Source organism: Pollachius pollachius, assembly GCF_949987615.1.
Source record: "Pollachius pollachius genome assembly, chromosome: 14".
NCBI classification, from domain to species: Eukaryota; Metazoa; Chordata; class Actinopteri; order Gadiformes; family Gadidae; genus Pollachius; species Pollachius pollachius.
The window spans coordinates 5,794,323-5,815,406 of NC_136947.1; the positions used below are offsets into that span (position 1 = coordinate 5,794,323).

Below are 21,084 nucleotides of genomic sequence, written 5' to 3' on the forward strand. Positions count from 1 at the left end.
ACTAAAACCGCTCCTTTGACACAATTTCACCTTCCCCCTAAGAGGTTTAGCACATACACATCCAATTCAAAACCAGGCATTGGTCATAAAACAAAATGATATAAAACTAAAACAAATTAAAACAAAACGTAGGGTGAACCACATTCCTGTTCTATGCTGAAAATATCTCAACAGCAAATGTTAAAGACTTGTGTTGTAGGAAGAGGGAAGGGGGGTGGTTTGGAGAAAACAAAAACGGGAAGAAATGTACTATGTACTTTGTGGCACAAGTACAAACAACCTGTGCAATTGCAAATGTTCCGAAGAAAATATTCCAAAAAAAGGTCAGGAAGTGCACCGCTTCGAGAACCTCCGTCTAGTTTTTGGATCACAGTGTTCAGGCCGGTGCAGGTGGACTGTTTTGTTTCCGCTGGTCTTCTCTCGTACCTCGGTACCGACTTACACTTCTGCTCTCATTCCCCGCCCGACACATTCCCCTCCCCCCCCCCCGCTTCCCCTCAGCCATCCAAACATACACAACAAACAACAGCATCACCTTAAAAGGTGAAACCAGCCTCGTCTTTTGAGTAAAAAGCCCACCAACCCATCCCCCCCCCCCCCCCCCAAAACAATCATTCTCACACATCCACACCCAGACACACTCGCACCGCGGTAGACACCGCAGGTACGTCTCGATCGGCCGCCAACGTTTGTGGGATATTAGCACGGAGGTCTCGGGTTCGCCCTGTCCACGTACTCTTTGTGGTCCTGGTTCTCGTAGCCCTCGATCCGGTACCCTATAGCTTAGCCAGCGTCTGTTAAAACGCCTACAATTCAACCTACATCTTTTTCTATAAAAAAAAATAATAATTCCCCCTCCCATGGAGGTGGGGAGCTCTACTGGTAGTCTAGAGGTTGTCCCCCGGCTGGTACTGGGGCTCCGTGGCGGTGAAGTAGTCCTCCAGGAAGGATTGGATGTACTCGAAGGTGGGCCTCTCGTCGGGGTCCTTCTTCCAGCACTGCCTCATCATCTCGTGCAGGGACTCGGGGCAGCCATGGGGGCAGGGCATGCGGTAGCCGCGCTCCACCTGCTCCAGCACCTCCCGGTTCACCATGCCTGGGGTGGGACACAGCGCTGGGGTTAGGTCATGCAGTACAAGTGGGGCACCGCGTTAAGTGTTAACGCTAACACGTGCGTTGTACATTTACATTATGGGGATTTCGCTGACGCTTTTATCCAAAGCGACCTGCAGCCAGTCATTCACACGGCGACGGTAGGGTCAACCACGCAGGGCGACAGCCAGCTCGCTCAACGGTCGGGGGATCAAACTAGCAACCTTCCGCAAACGACCCAAAATGGATGCGACTGATGAGTCAAATGTTTCGTTGCTCTGATTGGTTGTGCGTTTTGGTCTGTGCCCTTTAATAATGGTCCATAGAAATCCGACAACGAACAGAGAGGTTCCAGGCTAATACGCATTTCAGGCGCATTAGTTCAAGCCTGATATCGCCCGTATTTGGTCAGGCTACAATCAATGGCTCATCAGAATGCAATGCTTGTATGCTCAGTTCAGATAGAAGTAATTCAAACAATGAAAAAGGGACCTAACACTGTCTTTTGGTGTCCTTTCCCCTTACAGCAAGCTTGGTGTAATGCCTGACAGCTGTGAAGGGTCCAAAAAATGTCACATTGTTGACAACCAGCGTTCACTTTACTGGACCATTCCCTGTTGTATGTTTGCTTTACGGCATCAAGCCAACCATGACCATAATGAATAGTTTTGAGAGCCGTATTGTGGAACTGGCGAGAGTGAAATACGCCTGGGGAATGTAATTGACACACACAGGAACGCCGACATCTGGTTCTTACCAGTGCTTTGAAGCAACAACCAGAGTATATTAAGTGCGGCGTGCTCCAAAAAAGCCTAGCGAATCCTCTTGTTAAGCACGATGGCCATGGCCCCAGCCCGGCCCAGTGGGTTCATCGCGGTGACTGTGAACCCAGTGTCTCCGACGTGACAGCAGAGGTTCAGCATGCAGGCCACCACCAGACACTGCTGGCCCGGGGCCACTGGGTCTCTGCCGGGCGACCACTCCTGCTCAGGTTCCCCAGCCCATCTGGGGGCAACCCGATAGGCCTTGGAACAACAACTGGCCGCTCGGGATAGGGGGCTCATGGGGGGGGGGGGCATTGGGTTTGGTGTTGCCGTGATTTATGTTGTGGATGTGAATGCGGCTTGTCATTACGCCACACTGTGCGCAACACGCACACGCACACACACACACACACACACACACACACACAGCAGCTTTGATACTAGATGTAGATACACCATGTCATGCCTCAGTGGTTCGCTGTTCTCATGCCAATTAAGCCGCGAGTTCCCCCCCCCCCCCCCCCCCCGCGCTACTAAATCGGTCCTCGTAACTCGGCGACGACTAGACAGCGAAAGCCGCAAAGGGACCGAGATCTGGGCAGCGATCGAGACGCCGCCTCTGGACTGGGCCGATGGGGGAGGAGGGGGGTACAAGTCCTTAGAAGTAGCAGCTCTTGGGCACATTAATTAGACCAAAGGGAGGGGGAGGGACACGCTGAATGCCAACGAGGCCACAGGAGCCAGATGGTAGCCTATAAGAGCCGGTGGTTTGTGTCGGCCATATGGCCCGCTCTGTAATCAGGGCCGGTCACCCCTGTCAACCAGACAGGGCGCAGTACCGTCGCCGGCCAGCAGAGGCCAGAGTTGAGGCGACATGCGTCAGCCCGGCTGTTTGTGAATGGGAATATCCCCGGGGTTAAAGCCATACGTGGAAGAGTGGGGGTACTTTCCCACGGACGGATGAGCAAGAAGACATCTGTGGAGGGTCATAAACTAGTGTGCCGCTCTATTTCGGAACGCATGCCGTCTATAAACACCACTTATGGCGCGTCCCATTGCTCTCCGCTCAAAGTCGCAAAACAGCCACAACGAAACTCACACTCAAATATTGATTAGTTATCGTTCGACGGAGGCACAGGGGAAGTTCCTTTCGGAGTCAATATTGACAAAAAAATAAATAAAAGAGGAAACAGTGCAACCCTATTGACATAAGATAAACAGGCACTACTACAGGCATACACACACACACACACACACACACACAGTCCCCCCCCCCCCCCCCTCCAACGTACCCGGGTAGGGTACCCGGCCCTTGGTGACCAGCTCGGTCAGCAGGATGCCGAAGGACCAGCCGTCAGACTTGATGGTGAAGCGGCCGTACAGCGCTGCCTCGGGCGCTGTCCACTTGATGGGGAACTTGGCACCTGAAAAGCCGACGGGGAGGAAGAGGAAGTGAGACAGATGGGATGGTCAAGATGGAGCGTGCGCGGGGATGGACTTTGCCCTGCGGCCAACGTGCCGTGCGGCGAAGAGGAAGAAAGTGTAAAACACGCAAACAGACTCCGGTTACTCTCGGTGCTGTTGACATCCTGTTGAGTCAAGTGGAATTATAAATGTTTTATACGGACATGGCCGCATTATGCCGTCTGCCAACTGTTGTGTCGCCCCGTGACACAACACACTTAGGTCGCACGAGCAGGCAGTAGAACGGGGCAGGGAAATCGAGATCAATTCATAATGAGGTTTAATGGGATGAGCTGAATTCGGGCATGCATGCAAAGTCACATTGGGTTTATAAACAGCCGTTTAAGGTGATTAAGGACTTAAAACAGGGCTGCGTTCAAATGAGCTCTGGAAAACGAAGCTCATGCTGATGAGCAGGCCCCATGTGAACTACGAGCACCGTCTGGGCCAACAGGTTTATATCAAGCATTATCACTTCAGCAGATTCTCAGATACCATGAATTGCCAGACGTTTAGGCAAGGCAAGGCAACTTTATTTATACACCACTGTTCATCCACGAGGCAGACTCAAAGTGCCTCACATAGAAACAGCGTTTAGAAAGGGGGTCAACTCCTGTGGGAGGAGTCAAAGGGCACATGATCCGCACGCCCACGCCCACCTTGTCTGGCCGTGTACTCGTTGTCCTCGATGAGGCGCGCCAGCCCGAAGTCAGCAATCTTGCAGACCAAGGTTTCCCCCACCAGGATGTTGGCGGCCCGGAGGTCCCTGTGGATGTAGTTCATCCTCTCGATGAAGGCCATGCCGTCGGCGATCTGAGGCACGTGATTGGACAAGAGGGGGTTGAGGACGGACAAGGGAGGCGGGACAGACAAAAGGATACATGGAGGTCAGAGAGAGCGGAAGCAGATGGAGCAGAGAGGACAGGCCTCTGGAGGATATTTGGAGGCCGAAACGTTCCTTTTGTGTGCTGGTGCGTTGTTCACTTAAACGAGCAAATGAATGGTCATTATTTGACCCTCCTAATTGTTCACACAACCACACACAGGACACTGAGACTAGACTCATGGCGGCTAGGCTAAGAGGTACTCCCTGCAGTGGGCAGGGATGTAGACAGTGTTGTTTGTAATCGAGGACAACCTCCCGAGCTTTACCTGTGCAGCCATGTCAACCAGCTGGGGCAGCTTCAGGTATTTTCCATCTCCCTCCTTCAGGAAGTCCAGTAAACTCCCTGGAGAAAACGATTCATAGTTCAGGCAAAGTTCAGACTGAATTCTGTCAAGGGCTAGATATAAAAGCTAAAACAAGACAAAATAAAAAAGGTAAATATGACAGGAAAACAAAATTGAAACTAAACATTCACGCTCAATCATATGATCCATTACATTGCAGGGGATAAAATAAAGTATGAATTAGTGACATCCAATGTGTAGCGACGACTCAACAGGTACACTCGTGTCCTCACGACCATGTCGCAGCGAAGCCGCCATGGACCGGCCGGCTCTGCTCACCTTTCTCCATGTACTCGGTCACGATGTAGATGGGCTCCTCCGACACCACGGCGTACAGCGGCACCAGCTTGTCGTGGCGGAGCTTCTTCATGATCTGGGCCTCCTGCAGGAAGGCCTCGGGGGACATGGTGCCAGGCTTCAGGGTCTTGATGGCCACCTTGGTGGTGCCGTTCCACGTGCCTGATCACAATTCAAAACAGAGACACAACGCAGGTCAGATTAGCTGGGGGGGGCGTTGGACACGGGTGAACGTGTTCTACGGCATTCGTTGAAAAGGCCGAACTGGGGCAATTATGTTGCATCGCTCGTGGCATGCCTTGCGATAAAATCACACCGAAAGTACGTTGTTTTTTTTAATGGTTTATGACGATATATTTAGTGACGATATATTATGTCATTGTCTTGCATTATATGAACAATATAAGCTCATTCATATTAATATGGTAGTATTTTTCATATGCAACACAATTATTTCCCCCTTTATCTGAACAACCTTGTTATTCAGTGTGACTTACGTTAATAACAGACTTATCGCACAATGGCTTTAGTCTTTTGTTAAGCTTAAAGCTTAATGATTCATAACAAGATGAACGATTAATAAGCCAGACAAAACTAAAAAAAGAAGGCAAAAGCCTGCCGCAGGGTAGGTATCGACAGGCTGGGTCATGAGTCATAAAGATATAAATCCGATGGCATCCAAAAGGTGTGTGCGTGCGTGTGTGTGTGTATGCATGCGTGTGTGTGCGCTTGCGGCGAGTCTGTATATTCTTTAAAGCGACAGGACAGCTCATTGTGCTCGCGTCCGAGTGGTCATTAGATAAGCGGCCACTTCCTGATTCAGAGCCCGTTTAGTCACGCCCGGGCTCCCACACAGAGAGATGGGGCCAGGCACGCAGCACTACTGTCACCGGGCTTAACTGGGCGGATTCATCACACCGGACGGAATCACGTAGGCAGGTTTGCACAACGTCAAAAGAGGGAAAAACCAAACTGAAGTTCCTTTTTTTCTCCGCTGCATTTCAACGGCATCTTAACTTCCATGACGAAACAGTTTCCAAATGTGTCGAGTTTAAAATATGACCAATAATGACGCATAGTCATATACTATATATTTGATGGTGTGAACGATAAGTGAAATGTGATGATGCAATATTACTGAAAGCATGAAACCATAGATACAATTATTGAATTGGGGGATTCCTGGCAGTAAGAGGAAGGATGCAGGTTCCAACTTGTTCTCAGAAAACATTTTGAAGAAATGGTAGAGTTATTATAGGGGGGGCCAACACTAATACCCACACACAGTGTGGGAGGCAACCTGTGTGTGTGTGTGTGTGTGTGTGTGTGTGTGTGTGTGTGTGTGTGTGTGTGTGTGTGTGTGTGTGTGTGTGTGTGTGTGTGTGTGTGTGTGTGTGTGTGTCAACAGAATCTTGATGTAGAATGTCAGCACATAATGCAACCCCAACATACAGTGCTGGTTCTTTTCTCTGTAAATTATAGACAATAATCTTTGAGTAGCAATGACGGTTGTGAAACTCTTGATTGTAAGATAATGAATGATTCGTACATAAAGGAACTTACTTGATTGCAGACAGATTCTCTACAGAATCTGAGTGGCAAGCAAGCAAAGTTAAGCAATATAATATAAATGACAAAAGTTGTGAAACCTTCAAATTCCTTCCAATGGGTTCGCGTTTCAAACTTTTGTCCTCTACACTAGGCTGTATATATTATGAATAAAATGTGCGCATGAAGTCTCGTCATTAATAAAGTACACTTCTATTCTTTGTTAACTTGTGCACGTGGTCATTCCACTCCGTCCAACACACAACTGTGCTAAACCTGTGGAGGCTTTAGACCTGTGACAAGAGGCGGTGGAGGAGGGTTGCCTTACCCATCCAGACCTCTCCGAAGCAGCCCTGGCCCAGCTTGAGCTCCAGCCGGAGGGAATCTCGGGGGATCTCCCAGGCATCCTTGGCCAGGCCCTGAGTCTGGGGCTTCACCGTGGGGCACACCATGGTCAGCCTGTGGCACAGCCCGTCCGAATGCTCTGCACAGAGTGGACACGACAACGGTCAGGGGGTCTCTGTTATGTGAACGCAGGGTACAGCCTCAACTCCCAGCAGAACACGCACGCGCGCACATGCACACACGCGCACACACACGCGCACACACACACACACACACACACACACACACACACACACACACACACACACACACACACACACACACACACACACACACACACACACACACACACACACACACACACACACACACACAGCTTGCTGGGGGATTATTCAACTCTGGCAGGTGAAAAGAATAAATTCTAAAAGTCCCTGCTCTCTCTGTCTCGCTCAGCCAACATACTTCAGAAATTAAATGATGGCTGTTGTTACCAAACCAGCCTCAACGTCATTGTAACAAGAGCCACCCTTTTAAAAAAATAAAATAAAAAAAAAAGGCCATGACTCACGGCGTCAGGAAAACACAAGGGCGACACAAAGGTCTACACGCGTCATGTGTTCTGCTCAAGTTAATAACAGGCCGAGCGCAACCGACGCCAAAGGCGCGCTTCGCTTTGTGCGAAAGCAACAATTTCTCCAAACATCAGCCGTGTGCCCGGGGACATCAGGTCACCGAGGCCGGAGCAGAGGGGGGGGGGAGGGGACGTACCTGTGTAGTGCTTCACCAGCTTCTGCAGCGCGTCGAACTGGGCCCGCGTGGTGATGTAATAGCCCCCGCTGTCCAGCTTGCGGATCTTGTAGTGTTTGACGTTGTCGCCCTTCATATCGTCCCAGTCCCGGATGGAGAGGGAGAAGGCGCCTGTCGGGGAGAACGAGGGGAGACTTCACTCGACGGCTCGGCTGGTGATCTCACCGGTAGCGCTCCGTTACAGCTCCCCGTTTATAGACGGGTAAAAGACAAACGCAGTTTAAATCAATATCAAACTGTGGAGGTGAAAAGTGGAGTTGCTGATTCTATATAAATTGTCTGTCCTTCGATTGATCTCGACAAGTGTTCATCCAATCAACTTCACGCTTGCTGGGTAAATTACAGAAGGGAGCACAGCAAGTGTGAAGTTTGTTTGGATGAGCCGTTATGGAAAAAGCTGCAAGCAGCAACACCGAACAGGAACGTTTTGAAGTGCACTAAAATACACCAGTAAATGGAGCAACAATTCTGTTCTGTACACACTGCAGTAGAGAGATGCACACAGAGCGTGTTTAAACCATGGTCCAATGAAGGACCAATACATGATGTAATAATATAACCTGATCATGTGTTGTTGTTTACAGTTGGTTGGCCCATTACCTTTAGTGGTCTCGCTCTCTCGTGCCAGGAACGTCCCTCTCTGGTTCCCCGGCACCAGCAGAAGACGCTCTGCATCCTTCCGGCCCATTTTTCCAAAGTACCATCTGTCCAAGAGGAGAGCCATGTGTCACGGGAGGAAGACATAAAATACCCTACGAATAGGAATCCTAAACGAATTACGACTACAAGTGACTGAAAGACTGCCTGTTACAAATCACAGAACACAACCCCTATGCATTGATGACATATAAGGAGCTTCTTTACCAATAAGTACCACGGTGATCTTAAACTAAATAGTTAAGCCCTCAAACTCAACGGATGGAAAGAAAATTATATAATATATAAAAATATATATCCTTCCCAGTTGTGGATGACTAATACAATGTTGACATGAATGGAGAAGCCCAATGATACTGTAAGTTTAAAAGGCACCCAATTCACGTAAACATATCCCTAGGCAGTCTGTTCCACGATTACACCACTCGTGTCAAACACAAATGATTCCACCTGCCCCAAGCAAGCATATTGTGTCTCCAAACCGGTTTGCATAATACAAATACCAAACCTACTAAACCTAATAAATCAACAATCAAAGCGGCCCGCCTCTTTGGGGGGGAAAAAATACCAAACCCTCTGAATTCCAGAGAAAAGGGCCTGTTACGACATGTAAAGGGGAACTAAGTGATCACATACAGCCCGGTGGCATTGGCCCTTTAACTGTGAGCCACCACACAGTAGCATTACTTCTGCTCCAGCAGCAAGCAGCCAGGCAGATCTGGTCTCAGTCTAGCGCAGCACAGGGAGCTATTGTCCAATGTCCGGTCATGTGCTCCCAGGGCAGGGCGTCGCCGTGAGGCCCATTAGCTAGCGCCACCGTGCTATCTCATTACCGAAAGGTGACCATCTGGCTTCAAGGCTGAATCCAACCTGCAATCACTGAGCTCCATTAACCGCGTCTAGATTTGTATTTGCTATTCATCTATATTGAAATGATTTGCATTTTTTATTGGCAGTTGTAACAAAGAACAAACAAATGAAACCCGGAAAGATCTAAAGTGAAACAACAAGGTAGGGCGACTTAGGTCTTACTCTTCGGCCTGTATCGAATCTGCCGGGGCCACGTAGTTGCTTGGGATGTAACCCTTCTGACCCGTGTTGATAGAGCGAGCTTCCCACCAGTCACCTTCCCTAAAGAGAGAAGGAGGGAGAGAGGGAGGCATCAGAAACACTGAAAAAGCATGCAGGATAGATCTTAGGTAAATTGAATCAGAGACATGTCACGACACAGTAAAGTAAAACCACCTCAGAATGAATATGTGCATCCATCCCCCTGAAGAAGTAGGCAAATATTGCTAGGATTATAGATGCAACACCAGAAACAACTTAAAGCGGTTTTCAACAGATTTCCCCAAAACAAGAACAGCATATGCTCCCAGCTCCTCCCTCTGTAATGGCCATCAAGTTCCGACATTGACCGTCATTGGCTAGCCTATAGCAGCAGGATGCCAATCAGCCTGCTGTGCATTAAGGTAAAATGTTCATTTCGAGCTGCTCTGTGATAGTCAACAAGCTGGAGTCACGCCACAGTGTCCTGCTGGTATGGAGTGTAGCGATGAGGGCTAAACAGATGGGCCATCAAACGCCAGCATGTATCCTTATACAGGAGCACAGATCGCATGAGTGTGATTAAAAACAAATCGGAGGCTCATGGTCGACCACACAAACACACACACACACACACACACACACACGCACGCGCATTCCTGTCCTTGGATCAAGCGTTGCCCCACTCATCGCCCGTCCTTCCGGGACGAGGTGATGAATGGCCAGAATGAGGGCGCACTGAGCGTGCCTTCCCGTCGGCGCACTCACGTGTTATTGATGATCTGGAAGCGGTCGCCCTTTGAGAACGAAAGGTCGTCCGCCGTCCTCGCTTCGTAGTCGTACAGCGCCACGAAAAAGGTCACGCCGCCTGGAAGCGGGAGGGGAGACAAGAGGCCCAAGGGTCAGGGGTCGAGGAGGTCAGAGCTCACGGAGGGAAAATAACCGGATGTTTGTAGGAAGTCCCAAATAGCGGTGTCTTAGCCGTACATTAAAATAATGACTAAAATAATGAAGTCTTTGTAAAACTGAGATTCTGGTTGCAGCACCAAAATGTGCCCCATCTAGGACTGTTTGTCTAATGTCAACCTGCTGGTTGGAGACCGCTTCTAAACCATGTCAGGTCTTTCATGGCTTATTATGTCCATTACATTTCGCCAGTTGGCCACTGCTTCCCTATGGAATAAATTATAGAGGGCGAAACCCTCAACCATTTGGGGTGATCTCTGATCTTTTTCCTGAGTAAAAAAAAGGTTCAAGGCTCATGAAATATAAATAATTCATTCCCATTTAAAATTGATGCCTTGCCTTACCCCTTCAACATATCCATAACCACAACCAACGGCATTGGCATATGCATCTTTACAAAACACGATAGCACATGAGATTGTGCTCGTGAAATTAAGATGGAGCAGAATGTTCTGAACAAAACCATACGCAAACTGTACTTCGCTGTTAGCATCTATTATTCACCACTTAATGTGCATAACAAACGTGATGTCACACACTGCTCCCAGGACATGACTTCACAGTGTATTCATGAAAAACAATGCAGCGCCTGGAGCGCTCACAGGAGGTGGCATCTTGGAAGAGAGAACGATGCAAGACAGCTAAACACTAATGCTTATCCAAACCACAGGTGTGGATCGACGTCTGCAACTCCCCGGTAGACACAAATCTCACTCTAATCCCCCAAAACAAACCACATTATCTGAGCTAAGCTGACAAGATGGATGGATGACGGCGGAAAAAACAAACCATCAAAGAGACTTCACGATGCTATCACACTCAACTCCTCCCTCTTGCAACTTCCTACCCCCCCTACCTCCTTTGCCATAAACCACCAGGCCCCTCCCTCCCCACTACCACACCCACACCGACCTGTCACCACGCCGGGGAAGGGGCTGCTGACCGCCACCGACGTGAAGGAGCTGGAGGCGCCGCCGAACGGCGTCATGATGGCCGACGCACCACCGAATGGTGTGAGCGAGGCGCCCATGCTGTGGCCGCCGTAGCCGCTGTTGTTCATCTTGGCGGCGGGGGAGTGGCCCATGAGGGTGGGGTCCGGCCCGTAGTGGCCCATGTGGGAGTTGCCCGGCCCCGACGCGTTGTTGTCCGGTCGGTACTTGATCGCCGGGCCCTTGTCCTCTTTGCTCTTGACGCAACCCATCCCCGAGCCTGAGGAGAAGGAGGAGGAGGAGGGTGTCAAAATACTGATGATCATATTGTTGCTTGCGGGACACGACTCGGGTGACGGTTCAAAAAGGAGATCAGTCGTTACCGCGTGATCAGGGAAGGAGGCTTATTGATCAGGAGAACAGACTTGCCCTGTGGTAAGTTATAGAAGTTTTATAGAAGTTAACTTTTTTCAACAATCAGCTCATATCCCCAAAACAAAACGGAGGACATTGACCTTGATTAAGGAGCAATACTCTCCCTTTTCCTCATGCTTCTATGTTGATTTGAAAGCACAGATTTAGGATTTTTTCATCAGCCCACAGATGTATATTAGCATATAGAGTACCCGTCAGATATTCACCAGGATTTTCACAAAACACTGTCTCAATCATCAACATCGAATGAAGCTGCAACGCTGGATCCGTTCCACTCTGAGGGAAACTCATGCCAACATTACGTGTTGTGATTTTCTACTATAGGAAGTGGGCTTCCAGGCGAATATAGTAAACCGATAATTGTAGCATTTGGCTGATATTCACACCTATACAAAGCCTTGATATAAAGCCTTTGCGTCGCCAAAATATTTGTCGTCAACACACTATCAGGTGGGGAAAACAGATGCAAATATTTCTGGCTAAACATGACCTTGCATGCTTCAGATGTCCAACAGCAGCCAGATACTGCAGATCCCATTACAGCCTATGGCCATGGTAGAGCCCTGACCACACCCGCCCCCAATACAAAGATATGTGTCGCTCAGAGATTTGAGAAGCAGAGCATAACAGCCTTCCCAGAGATAAAGATGGAAGTCTTTCCCACAGAGCTAACGGTTACATGATATGCGTAGTGTGGATCTATGCATGTCTCTCCATATCCATCATGTGCTAGGGTACCAGCTCATGACTTTATGGATGAGTAGTTAATGTTTGTCATCGGCACAGCTTTAGGCTGGGAGGATGATTAGGGAAATTGATGTCAGCCCATTGATTTTGTTCAACTCATTAGGAAAAGCATAAATACTTTAACCACTACTATTCCCAAATGGGTGTGTCAGACGTGTATGTATCGTTAGAGGAATGTGGTCCCTGGAAGAAACCGGTGTCAGATGCTTCGGGGCAGAGAGTGTGAGAGCTAGTGTGTGCGTACAAATTTCAGGTAACTTAGTAGTGTTGCCACACATCAGTTACACTGTCGTCGAGTTAGACACCACTGAACGAGGTTGATCAGAGGTGTGTGACGCTTTTGCTTGTTAGTTGCTTTCAATCAAAGATTTAAAGGGTTCAGCATTGACATGAAAACAGCCATAGCAAACCTGGGAGAAGATGAACATCTTAAATAAATGGACATCTTAATTCAGAGGCAAATGGGAAGTATTTAGAGGCATGATATGGTGATAAGGGCCTATGTATCGCCAGTAGCACAGCTAATATACAGACTTGTTGAGTCAGACCTGAAGTCAGTGGCCCAAACTAAATCGAGAGCAGCTGGAGAAGGATGCAGAAGTCCTTGGCATAGACTTGGTTAGAAGAGGGTGACTGACCAATCACCAGGGCAATAAATGTGGCGCCTTCTCTATCTCATTGGGAAAAATAAGGATGCCGCCATATACCGACCATTGTTCGATCATTCCAAACCTATTTATCGCTCCATCTTCGGACTGGCATGGTTGGACCGGGACGAGGTTGGACATTTTCCCCCATTGTCCGGGAAGTCAGGGCAAGTTGGGGAATTTACCAGCTGTTGGTGACATAGTTTGAATAGAGCAGCCACTGACGCCACAACAGAGGCCTTTGTGAACCTGACAGCCACCTTTGACCTTGCGCTGAACTGCATGTCAGCCACCTCGTAGCTTTAAAGTGCCAACGAGGGACTTAGCAGTGCTGGAGCTAAATGCTTAAAGCTAAAGCTAAACCAACATATGTTCTTGGAAGGATGGCAAGTCAACATGGTGAATGCGATAGAGCAGGGGTGGTGGTATCTTGTAGCTTGAGAGGGGACCGACACATGGCCAAAGTCTTTGCCCTATGACCAAAGTCAACTTAATCCTAGATTGTCTTACTGTCTTATCTGGAGGAAAATGGATGGATGTAATGAGGCTTAGTCTTTCTATTAAGCATTCTTTTACTTTATTTTCTTTTACGTATCAATTTTATTTTATCACTTTTTAATTATCTTTTTTAATATTTAATTTGATGGTATGGCGATGTTTTTATGCTAAGTACCTTTAGTCTGCCTCCTTTATGAAAAATGCTATATAAATAAAGTTGCCTTGCCTTAGAACACCCAATCTTTTCTAGAGATTTTAGCGACGGACTAACTTTGAGTTGAAATCCCCAGCGTTAAAAAGCTGCAACTCAAATCCTTTTCCAAATGTAAGCATTCTTCTGAGGGGAATTTTTGTGATGAAATGATCGAGACATGACAATTGTTTCATCCCATTCGCTTTGTGTAAAATAACCACTTAGTTATTTTAGAGGTTGGTAAAGGCTGTTTTGAATGCAACATTACCACCCCAGCTTCAACACGATTAATCCGCAGAAGCTGAAAGGAGGTCGGGGTTGTAAATGTACGGCTCCCTACCTGTCGTCCTGAAGACTGATATGGCCATGAATAGTTCATAAGCCTGCAGGTCCCTCAGGGAGGTCGATAATGCTGTGTGTGAAATTTGTTCATTTTCCAGCAATTTCACTTGCAATGCGAGACCAATGCTCTCTGGCACAGATAGCAAGGAGGTTGCTCACAGCCGAAACATGAACGTTTTATGATAGTTGTGATGGAGATGTTTATGGCGGAATATCACTGCCAAAACATCACGAGCAAAAACGACTTTTCGCACGTACACAACTAACACATGCGTGCACCTATAGTATTATCGCGAGCACTGTGAGTCTGTTTGAGACGTCTGTTTCGAAATGAAACAGACGATTTGTCCTTGTGCACACAAATGCAGCCTTGCGCTGGTTTAGTGGGCGGCGCCAGCCAAAGCCGTAGTATCCCTGAATGGGATTGGTTACATGTTGTGCAGTTAAAGTAGCCTGGCTCTGAGTATCTAAGTACTTCCGCTCGATTTTTATTTCCCTTCAGTACTACGTCTGGGTCCGGGGTATGTTGGTGGGTAATTTCCATCCAAATTTTGTGCATCCAATCAGCGAACAGAGGGAGTGGCTGAGAACAATGACGTTAAAGTCAGCTCTCGTTGAAGGGCATCTTCAACCAAGGTGTTTGGTTTGTTTACAGCCTGAGCGCAATGTGATTCCTGGCCAAACATAAGCGATTGGTTATGGCAGATCCAGAGCGGCACTGGGCAGATCCAATAGTTGTAAACAGACACCCGCCTTCAAGTGAGTTAACGTTAGTCAATTGAGTGGGTCCAGACACTCTGTGCAAATTAAATGAAGTACGAGAATCTCGTAGGACCAGGCTACAGTTAAAGTGCTTGCAATAATGATTTGTGTACATGAATGTGTTAGTTGTGTGCATGCACATTATTCATTTTGCTCGCTATTTTTGCAAGTGATATGATTTCGTGTATGTTCTGTTACATATTATACATTTTAGAAAGCCTATTTGAGTTTGGTTGTTAAATAATGTCCTTTAATCAAAGGAATTTAGACAAACTATGGATGCTTCAGTGAGAGAAGTTTCTTTTGGAATGCATTTTGTTCTGCATCCATCATAAGAAGCTGTATGTGAATCCCATTGGATTGACATGGTCTTTTCCTGACTGTTTTTTAAAGCTAGAATAAAGCATTACTCTGATAGGAGGTTCATCCACAGAGCCATCCCTGGTGGAAAGAGAGCCTGATGACACCTCTTTTTAAAAATGACTACAAAAGGTGTATTTCAGGTCCGTCTAAAATCCTCTAATTCATCTTTTGTTATGGAGAAAAGAGGGAGTGGAAGACGTTGTGGTTCTCCCCACATTCAGCAGCATCCTCAACATTTCCCTGACCAGTTGAAAGCCATACAAATGCTAACAATAAGCAGTACAAATGCTAATGAGTGCTCACGACAGGACAGCATTATCGCAATGCTCATCCTGACCTTACGACAAAAACACAGTAATGCACCATGGAGAGTCCGCCTAGAAGCATCTGCCTGCGTCCTCCGTTCGAACAAAAGCACACATCTGCTGTCCACGGCAAAGGGATAGGACAAAAGCAAAATGGGTGGAGGTTGGTTTAAATGATTGACCAATACAAAAATAAATGGTGACGTGCTGGAAAGAGTTGAATTTGTCCTTCTTAGATTTTACAGCACATGGGACCCAGATACTTCTTTGGGCCAATTCAGGGCCGCAAGCTAACTGTACACTCTTACGACAAGTACCTTGTGGACTACCCTGATAACAATGCTGTCCTCCTGGTAAACAGTGGCAGTCCCTATGGAGCAGTCTCGTTGAGCAGTACAACTAAATAAGTGGTACAGGAATGACTGTATTGATTCAGTACACTACATTCACTGCATTCCCTTAGTCAGTCGTTAGGAAGGCAGCTTGTGAATTTAGAGGGGAAACCCTTATTATGATAGTGATGGTAGAACAAGCTCTGCTGCGCAGCACAAGCCCATAATGTTGTGACAAGGCAACAATTCCTCTACCTAGACCACCACACAGACCACAGTAGTAGAGTAGTAGTAGGCTGCCAAACCATAATGCATTAATATACATGTGGAAATAACTTACGATAGGTGGGTTATGAATGATAATGATAAAGACGCCATTATCCCAACATATTCCACTTTGACAGACTCCACGAGTTCACATTATGGTTAGACTTGGAACCAGACGAATCCTGTAAGCTCCAGTTCAATTTGCTCTGCTGCAGATAAGGACTGGCACCCCTTTCATACAAAACAATTTCTGCCAGGTACGAGATAGACTGACCAATCACAAGCGCTTATCTAATATGAGGCAGGATAAATACGATGACGGAGTAGAGGAGCGCCGTAGAGGCCTTTTCAACAACAACAAAAAAGTCTGTCGCTGTTGTGAAACGGTTGCTCAATTCCTCTACCGAGACAGTATTAAACAAACTGGAAGTTATTTTTTCTCTAAAAGAAGAAGCAACGACAGTACTTCTAGCTTTTGCTGAGAAGGAAGATCCGTCACCTGTTTCGTTGCAGTCCTCCTATCCGACCTATGCGTCCAGAGGCCTTTTGGTCTTCGCCCGTAGGTGACGCCCTTTGGAAATCGAATATGAACAGAGATGTTCCAGCCTAATTGCATCTTGCAGTTCGTCTGGCGATGCCAGGCTACATGCGGTCTCTGCACCAAGATGTGTTGAGAGCAAAGGGATGCGGAAAGCAAAAGGGTTTGAGACACTGTAGTGCATTTGGCCATCTCTTTAAGGACAAGGAAAAATACCCAGTTCTCTTGATAAAACAACCCATCCCCTGGTACCATCTCATTATTCAGCCTACAACCACATTACATACAACTGGGAAAATCTTCTATTTTTGGAATTAAGGAAAGAAAATCATAGAAAGAAAAAAATTACAATTATCCGCCAAAATAACTGCACCAGAATTATGTGTAAAATTTAGCAGAACCAACAATGGCTGAAATGATCCTTCAATGCAAATACATTTTAAGACACAGAGCCGATTTTTTCGTGAAATCGCATAAGTCTTGTGCGTTTCGGCCGACCGAATCCATCGTGTTAGGATTCATGTGGACGCCTGAAATGCGAACAATGACGTCATTGCCCCCCCACCAGCTGGGAGACGTCAGAGTTGCGTTGAATTTTTGATTTATTTGTATTCTTTTTGTAGCTTTAAATACAGCCCCTTGTTAAATTTAATTACTAACTGTACATTAAAAAGTATTTCTGCTCAATTTAAAAAGATTGAATCTCCTCGTGACTGAATGTTTGCGCAGGCTATATGCGCGCAGGCTTGATGAGCTCCACCTTTTTCTGTGGAGAACCAGCGCCTTGAATATTTACCACAGCATTTCTACAGCTCGATGCGGTTTCGCAATGAATCCGTTTTTACGGAGACATGCCTGAACCGCATAAAACGAAACCGGATCGGTTTCGCCCGTTTCGGCTCCATGTGTGGACGGGGCCAAAGTCAGATTATCGGCTGCCCTCTTCCCGGGGACTTGGTTAATTAGGCTGTTAAATAGACAATAACATTTGCAATGGTGAGAAAAGCACCATTCTTTTGCTGGTTCCAAGGGAACAGGGTGGCAGACTGCAGAGAAATGTGTCCACAAGCACAGGCCTCAAAGAGATTCTAGTCACGAATTGGATTATGAATGACTACTCAAGCAATTGTCATTTAGAGAGGGAAAAACCACGGGTGTTGGAAAGAAATGCTTCCATTTACGCATTTATTGAAATTAATCATACATCTACCCTTGCATACAGAACAAATTGAATAGGCAATGTTGAGGAAAGAATTACTCTACAAAGGTTTAACCAATAAGCCTATAAAAAGGCCTGATTGTAAAGACCTTAGAACAATAAGTGAAATGAGGAACACTATAAAACTAATTTCAATTTCCCTGTTTGCTAACCCACAAGGCAGACTTTACAAAGCAGAGTCACAAAACAAGAACTGGGTGAACCAGCAGTTGATTCTCATTTGAAAGCTGTACCCAGCATGCTGTGGTAAAAGGGGATTTGACTAAATGTGTGGCGCTCAAACAAACGTTGGGAGGCCAAGCCTTTCCCAGGAGGACATGTGACCAGGGGGGCTTGGGGCCAGACAGCAAACATTGAGCGTCACATTAAAAGGGACATGCTGGCTTTCACTGGGCCTCATGACACAATTTTCCAGGACTGGGATGGGGGAATCCCATTAGAGCTGGACATTACGATTTCCGAGATAAAAACACAAGACTGAATAGGAGCCTTTTCCCTGATTCAGGTCCACTGTCATCGTTTTTTATGATAATGATGCAAGGTATAACCTGTCAAAGAAACAGCAATATAACCTGGTCAACAGCATTATAGAAACATAACTCATTGCCCTGGGGTAGATAAAGAAAAGGACTATCATGACTTGAGGTTAAGCTACTCATCCGGAAAAAAAAAAGAAGGTAACAGTTCAGTCAATCACCTAGGCTCATACATGGTAGTATCACGCTTGACAGTATCAACGTCATGCTTAGCCTTGAACAGACATAACAACCAGCTATGGTAGCTCAGCAAGGTTAAGTAAGTAGACAGAGAGAAATGTATTTGGAAGCTAGCTAAACTAGCACTCAAGAACCCTATCGCTGAGGTGCTTAATCAGATAGGTGAAAAGGTTCTGGACAAGGTGCTGTAACCTTTGAGCCACAGCATTGCGTAATGTTTGCACTCACTTTCGGCACACCTTTAACTCTCCCCAGTGCCTGTCGATTCACACAACCTCAAATGGGCTAAAGCCTGAGCTTGATTGCATGAACCACCATACAAGACGGTTATTATACTGGCTGAAATACATTGCCTCTATATATAAGCAGGTCAGGCTTTAAAGAAATAAGAAAACACATTTGTTCAGCTGAAATGGGCTGCCAGCCAGAAGGAATGAGAGCATACGAAAGGCACCCCACACTAAGCAGTGTAATTCAGTCACAGCCCTGGCAGACATTCTGTGGTGCTTATCACTGGGTCATCCTGCAATCTCTGCCAATCACAGAGAGCAGAGGAGGAGAGCGAGTTGGGGGTGGGGACGGACTTCCTTCCGACTCCATTCATGCCATTCAGACCACCTGCTGGGCCTGTCAAAGGATTGAGTCAGGGTGGGCAAGGGAGAGAGACATCTTCAAAGAAGAGCTCTCCCTATAGTTCTCTCCCTGTCCGGCGAACACAAAAGCCACAGCACCATAGACATCCGCTGAATTCTGCTGACTTAGACATCACAGCTTTGTTGGTCACTGTCCCCCAAACATCATCACAGCTTTGTCGTTCACTCTCTCCCCCACCAATGTAACCCATCTGGGAATCTTTTCCGAGGACTATCAACATTTTGGCAAGCTAATGGAAGCTTGCCTTACAAACATGCCACGCATATAATGTACACAAATGGGGAACATCTATACAGCTAGGGATGTTCAAGGAGTGGAGATCCTTCAGCCCAGCTTCCACGGCAAACACCACCTGTGAATGCTCCTCACTTAGCTGCCAACAGGCTACTCCACTCCAGCTGTCTGTGTAAATGTGTGTGTGAGAGAGAGAGAGAGAGAGAGAGAGAGAGAGAGAGAGAGAGAGAGAGAGAGAGAGAGAGAGAGAGAGTGTAAATGGGAGACGACCAAAGTGTCGTCCAGGGTAGTACTGCACAGACTGAAGGATTACCATAGAGGGGGATTACTGGAGGACAACATTGCATCTACACACACATTGCTAGAGCACACCCCCAGGCGAGAAGTACACACGTTGAGACTCCAAGTATGAGGGAGGAACCACATCAGTACAAATTAAACCCTAGAATAGAGGCCACTAATGTGTATAATGAAAGGACAGTAACCTACTCATGTATCCATCCATCTATCTAAGTATATATATGACACGACTCAAAAATCGGTCGGTGTTTTCAAGTGCCAAGTAAATGTTTGGGTATCAAATAGGATCTATAGGTCCATCACATGTTGTACAGTCTGTGGCCGAGATCACATAGGCCTCAGCACGGTAACGTTAGGTTTGTATGTGTGAGAGACAGACTCGTAGGTTAACTTTGGAAGGAAAGCTTAGGCGATTCCAGACAGCCACCATAACACGAAGACGACTATTGCCGTCAGTTCGGGCCGCATTTTAAATTAAACTCCCATGCCTTGTTTCAGTGAAGCAAGATGAACAGACGTATTGGAAAATTGTTTTAACTTCTTCCTATGTTGTTAAAGGTAGGCAGTCAGCGAAAACCTATCGCTCCACCGTTGACTTTCCAAACTACTTTCGGCTCATACGTTCACTTTAGAAAAAACACTTACCTTAAAAGAGACCTTTATTGCTTCGGGGTGAGGCTACATACGTCCTGTGGCGTTTGTTCCACGTAGTTTATGGTTAAAATCCAGGAGGAATTACCCAACGAAGGCTGACTCGACTGTGAAATCTCAGTCTTCGGTCGGTCCCATGGCGGCTTCTCTCGTGCGCCCACAAACGTACAATCCCAAGGTCCCTTGTGTTAATGTTCAATCACAAGGATCGACCAGTCGTTACCACATGTATATTAAAAGCCTGGATTGTTTCACGAAGGCGGAGACCGTCGACAATGGAGAATAACAAAAACAGGAACCGGCGAAGCCTCCATTGAGCACCACAACAATAGAAGTAGCAGCTAGGACGAGGCCAGGAAGAATCATCCCCTTTAGCGAGGATTTCCCATGCACTCAATATGGCCGACATCCCAAATGCATATTGGTGTGGAAAATCATCCCTGACCGCCCCTGTTTTCCTCGCAATTTAACTGTGCATCCTTTTTGAAAATATACATATTTTTACATTTAAAATAAATAAATAGTTAAAATAACCACAAATGTGTAGGGTCGTTTAACCTTTGAACCTTAGTTGAACCAAATCCAAATGGCATTGGCGCCCTCTAGGCTTTGATGTTGGAAACGGCCACTGATAAACTTTATAAACCTCACTGTAATTTTGCAATTTAAGCCTTTGTTACGCATATCACAATAACAGTGAATTTGGCGTTACTCTGAAATACCTTGTATTGAAGG

General features: G+C 46.8%; 1 protein-coding gene across 1 annotated transcript; it reads right to left on the reverse strand.

The window, feature by feature from the left end:
- Positions 1-621: 621 nt before the first annotated feature.
- yes1 (YES proto-oncogene 1, Src family tyrosine kinase) lies at positions 622-20,696 on the reverse strand. The gene is made up of 12 exons (XM_079751068.1): positions 20,344-20,696; positions 11,130-11,426; positions 10,020-10,119; positions 9,237-9,335; positions 8,148-8,251; positions 7,509-7,658; positions 6,724-6,879; positions 4,830-5,009; positions 4,473-4,549; positions 3,980-4,133; positions 3,149-3,280; positions 622-1,096 (listed from the first exon to the last, which is right to left on the reverse strand). Exons 2-12 carry the CDS (start codon positions 11,416-11,418, stop codon positions 888-890), a joined length of 1,650 nt encoding a protein of 549 aa, XP_079607194.1. The 5' UTR covers positions 11,419-11,426; positions 20,344-20,696; the 3' UTR covers positions 622-887.
- Between the last annotated feature and the right edge of the window lie 388 nt (positions 20,697-21,084).

Excerpts from the sequence above, each read along its gene's own strand:
- yes1 (XM_079751068.1), bottom strand. The coding sequence starts at position 11,418 with ATGGGTTGCGTCAAGAGCAAAGAGGACAAGGGCCCGGCGATCAAGTAC. Across the intron at positions 5,010-6,723 it reads CTTCGGAGAGGTCTGGATGG|GCACGTGGAACGGCACCACC; the intron begins GTAAGGCAACCC and ends AATTGTGATCAG. Across the intron at positions 1,097-3,148 it reads GGGCCGGGTACCCTACCCGG|GCATGGTGAACCGGGAGGTG; the intron begins GTACGTTGGAGG and ends GTCCCACCCCAG.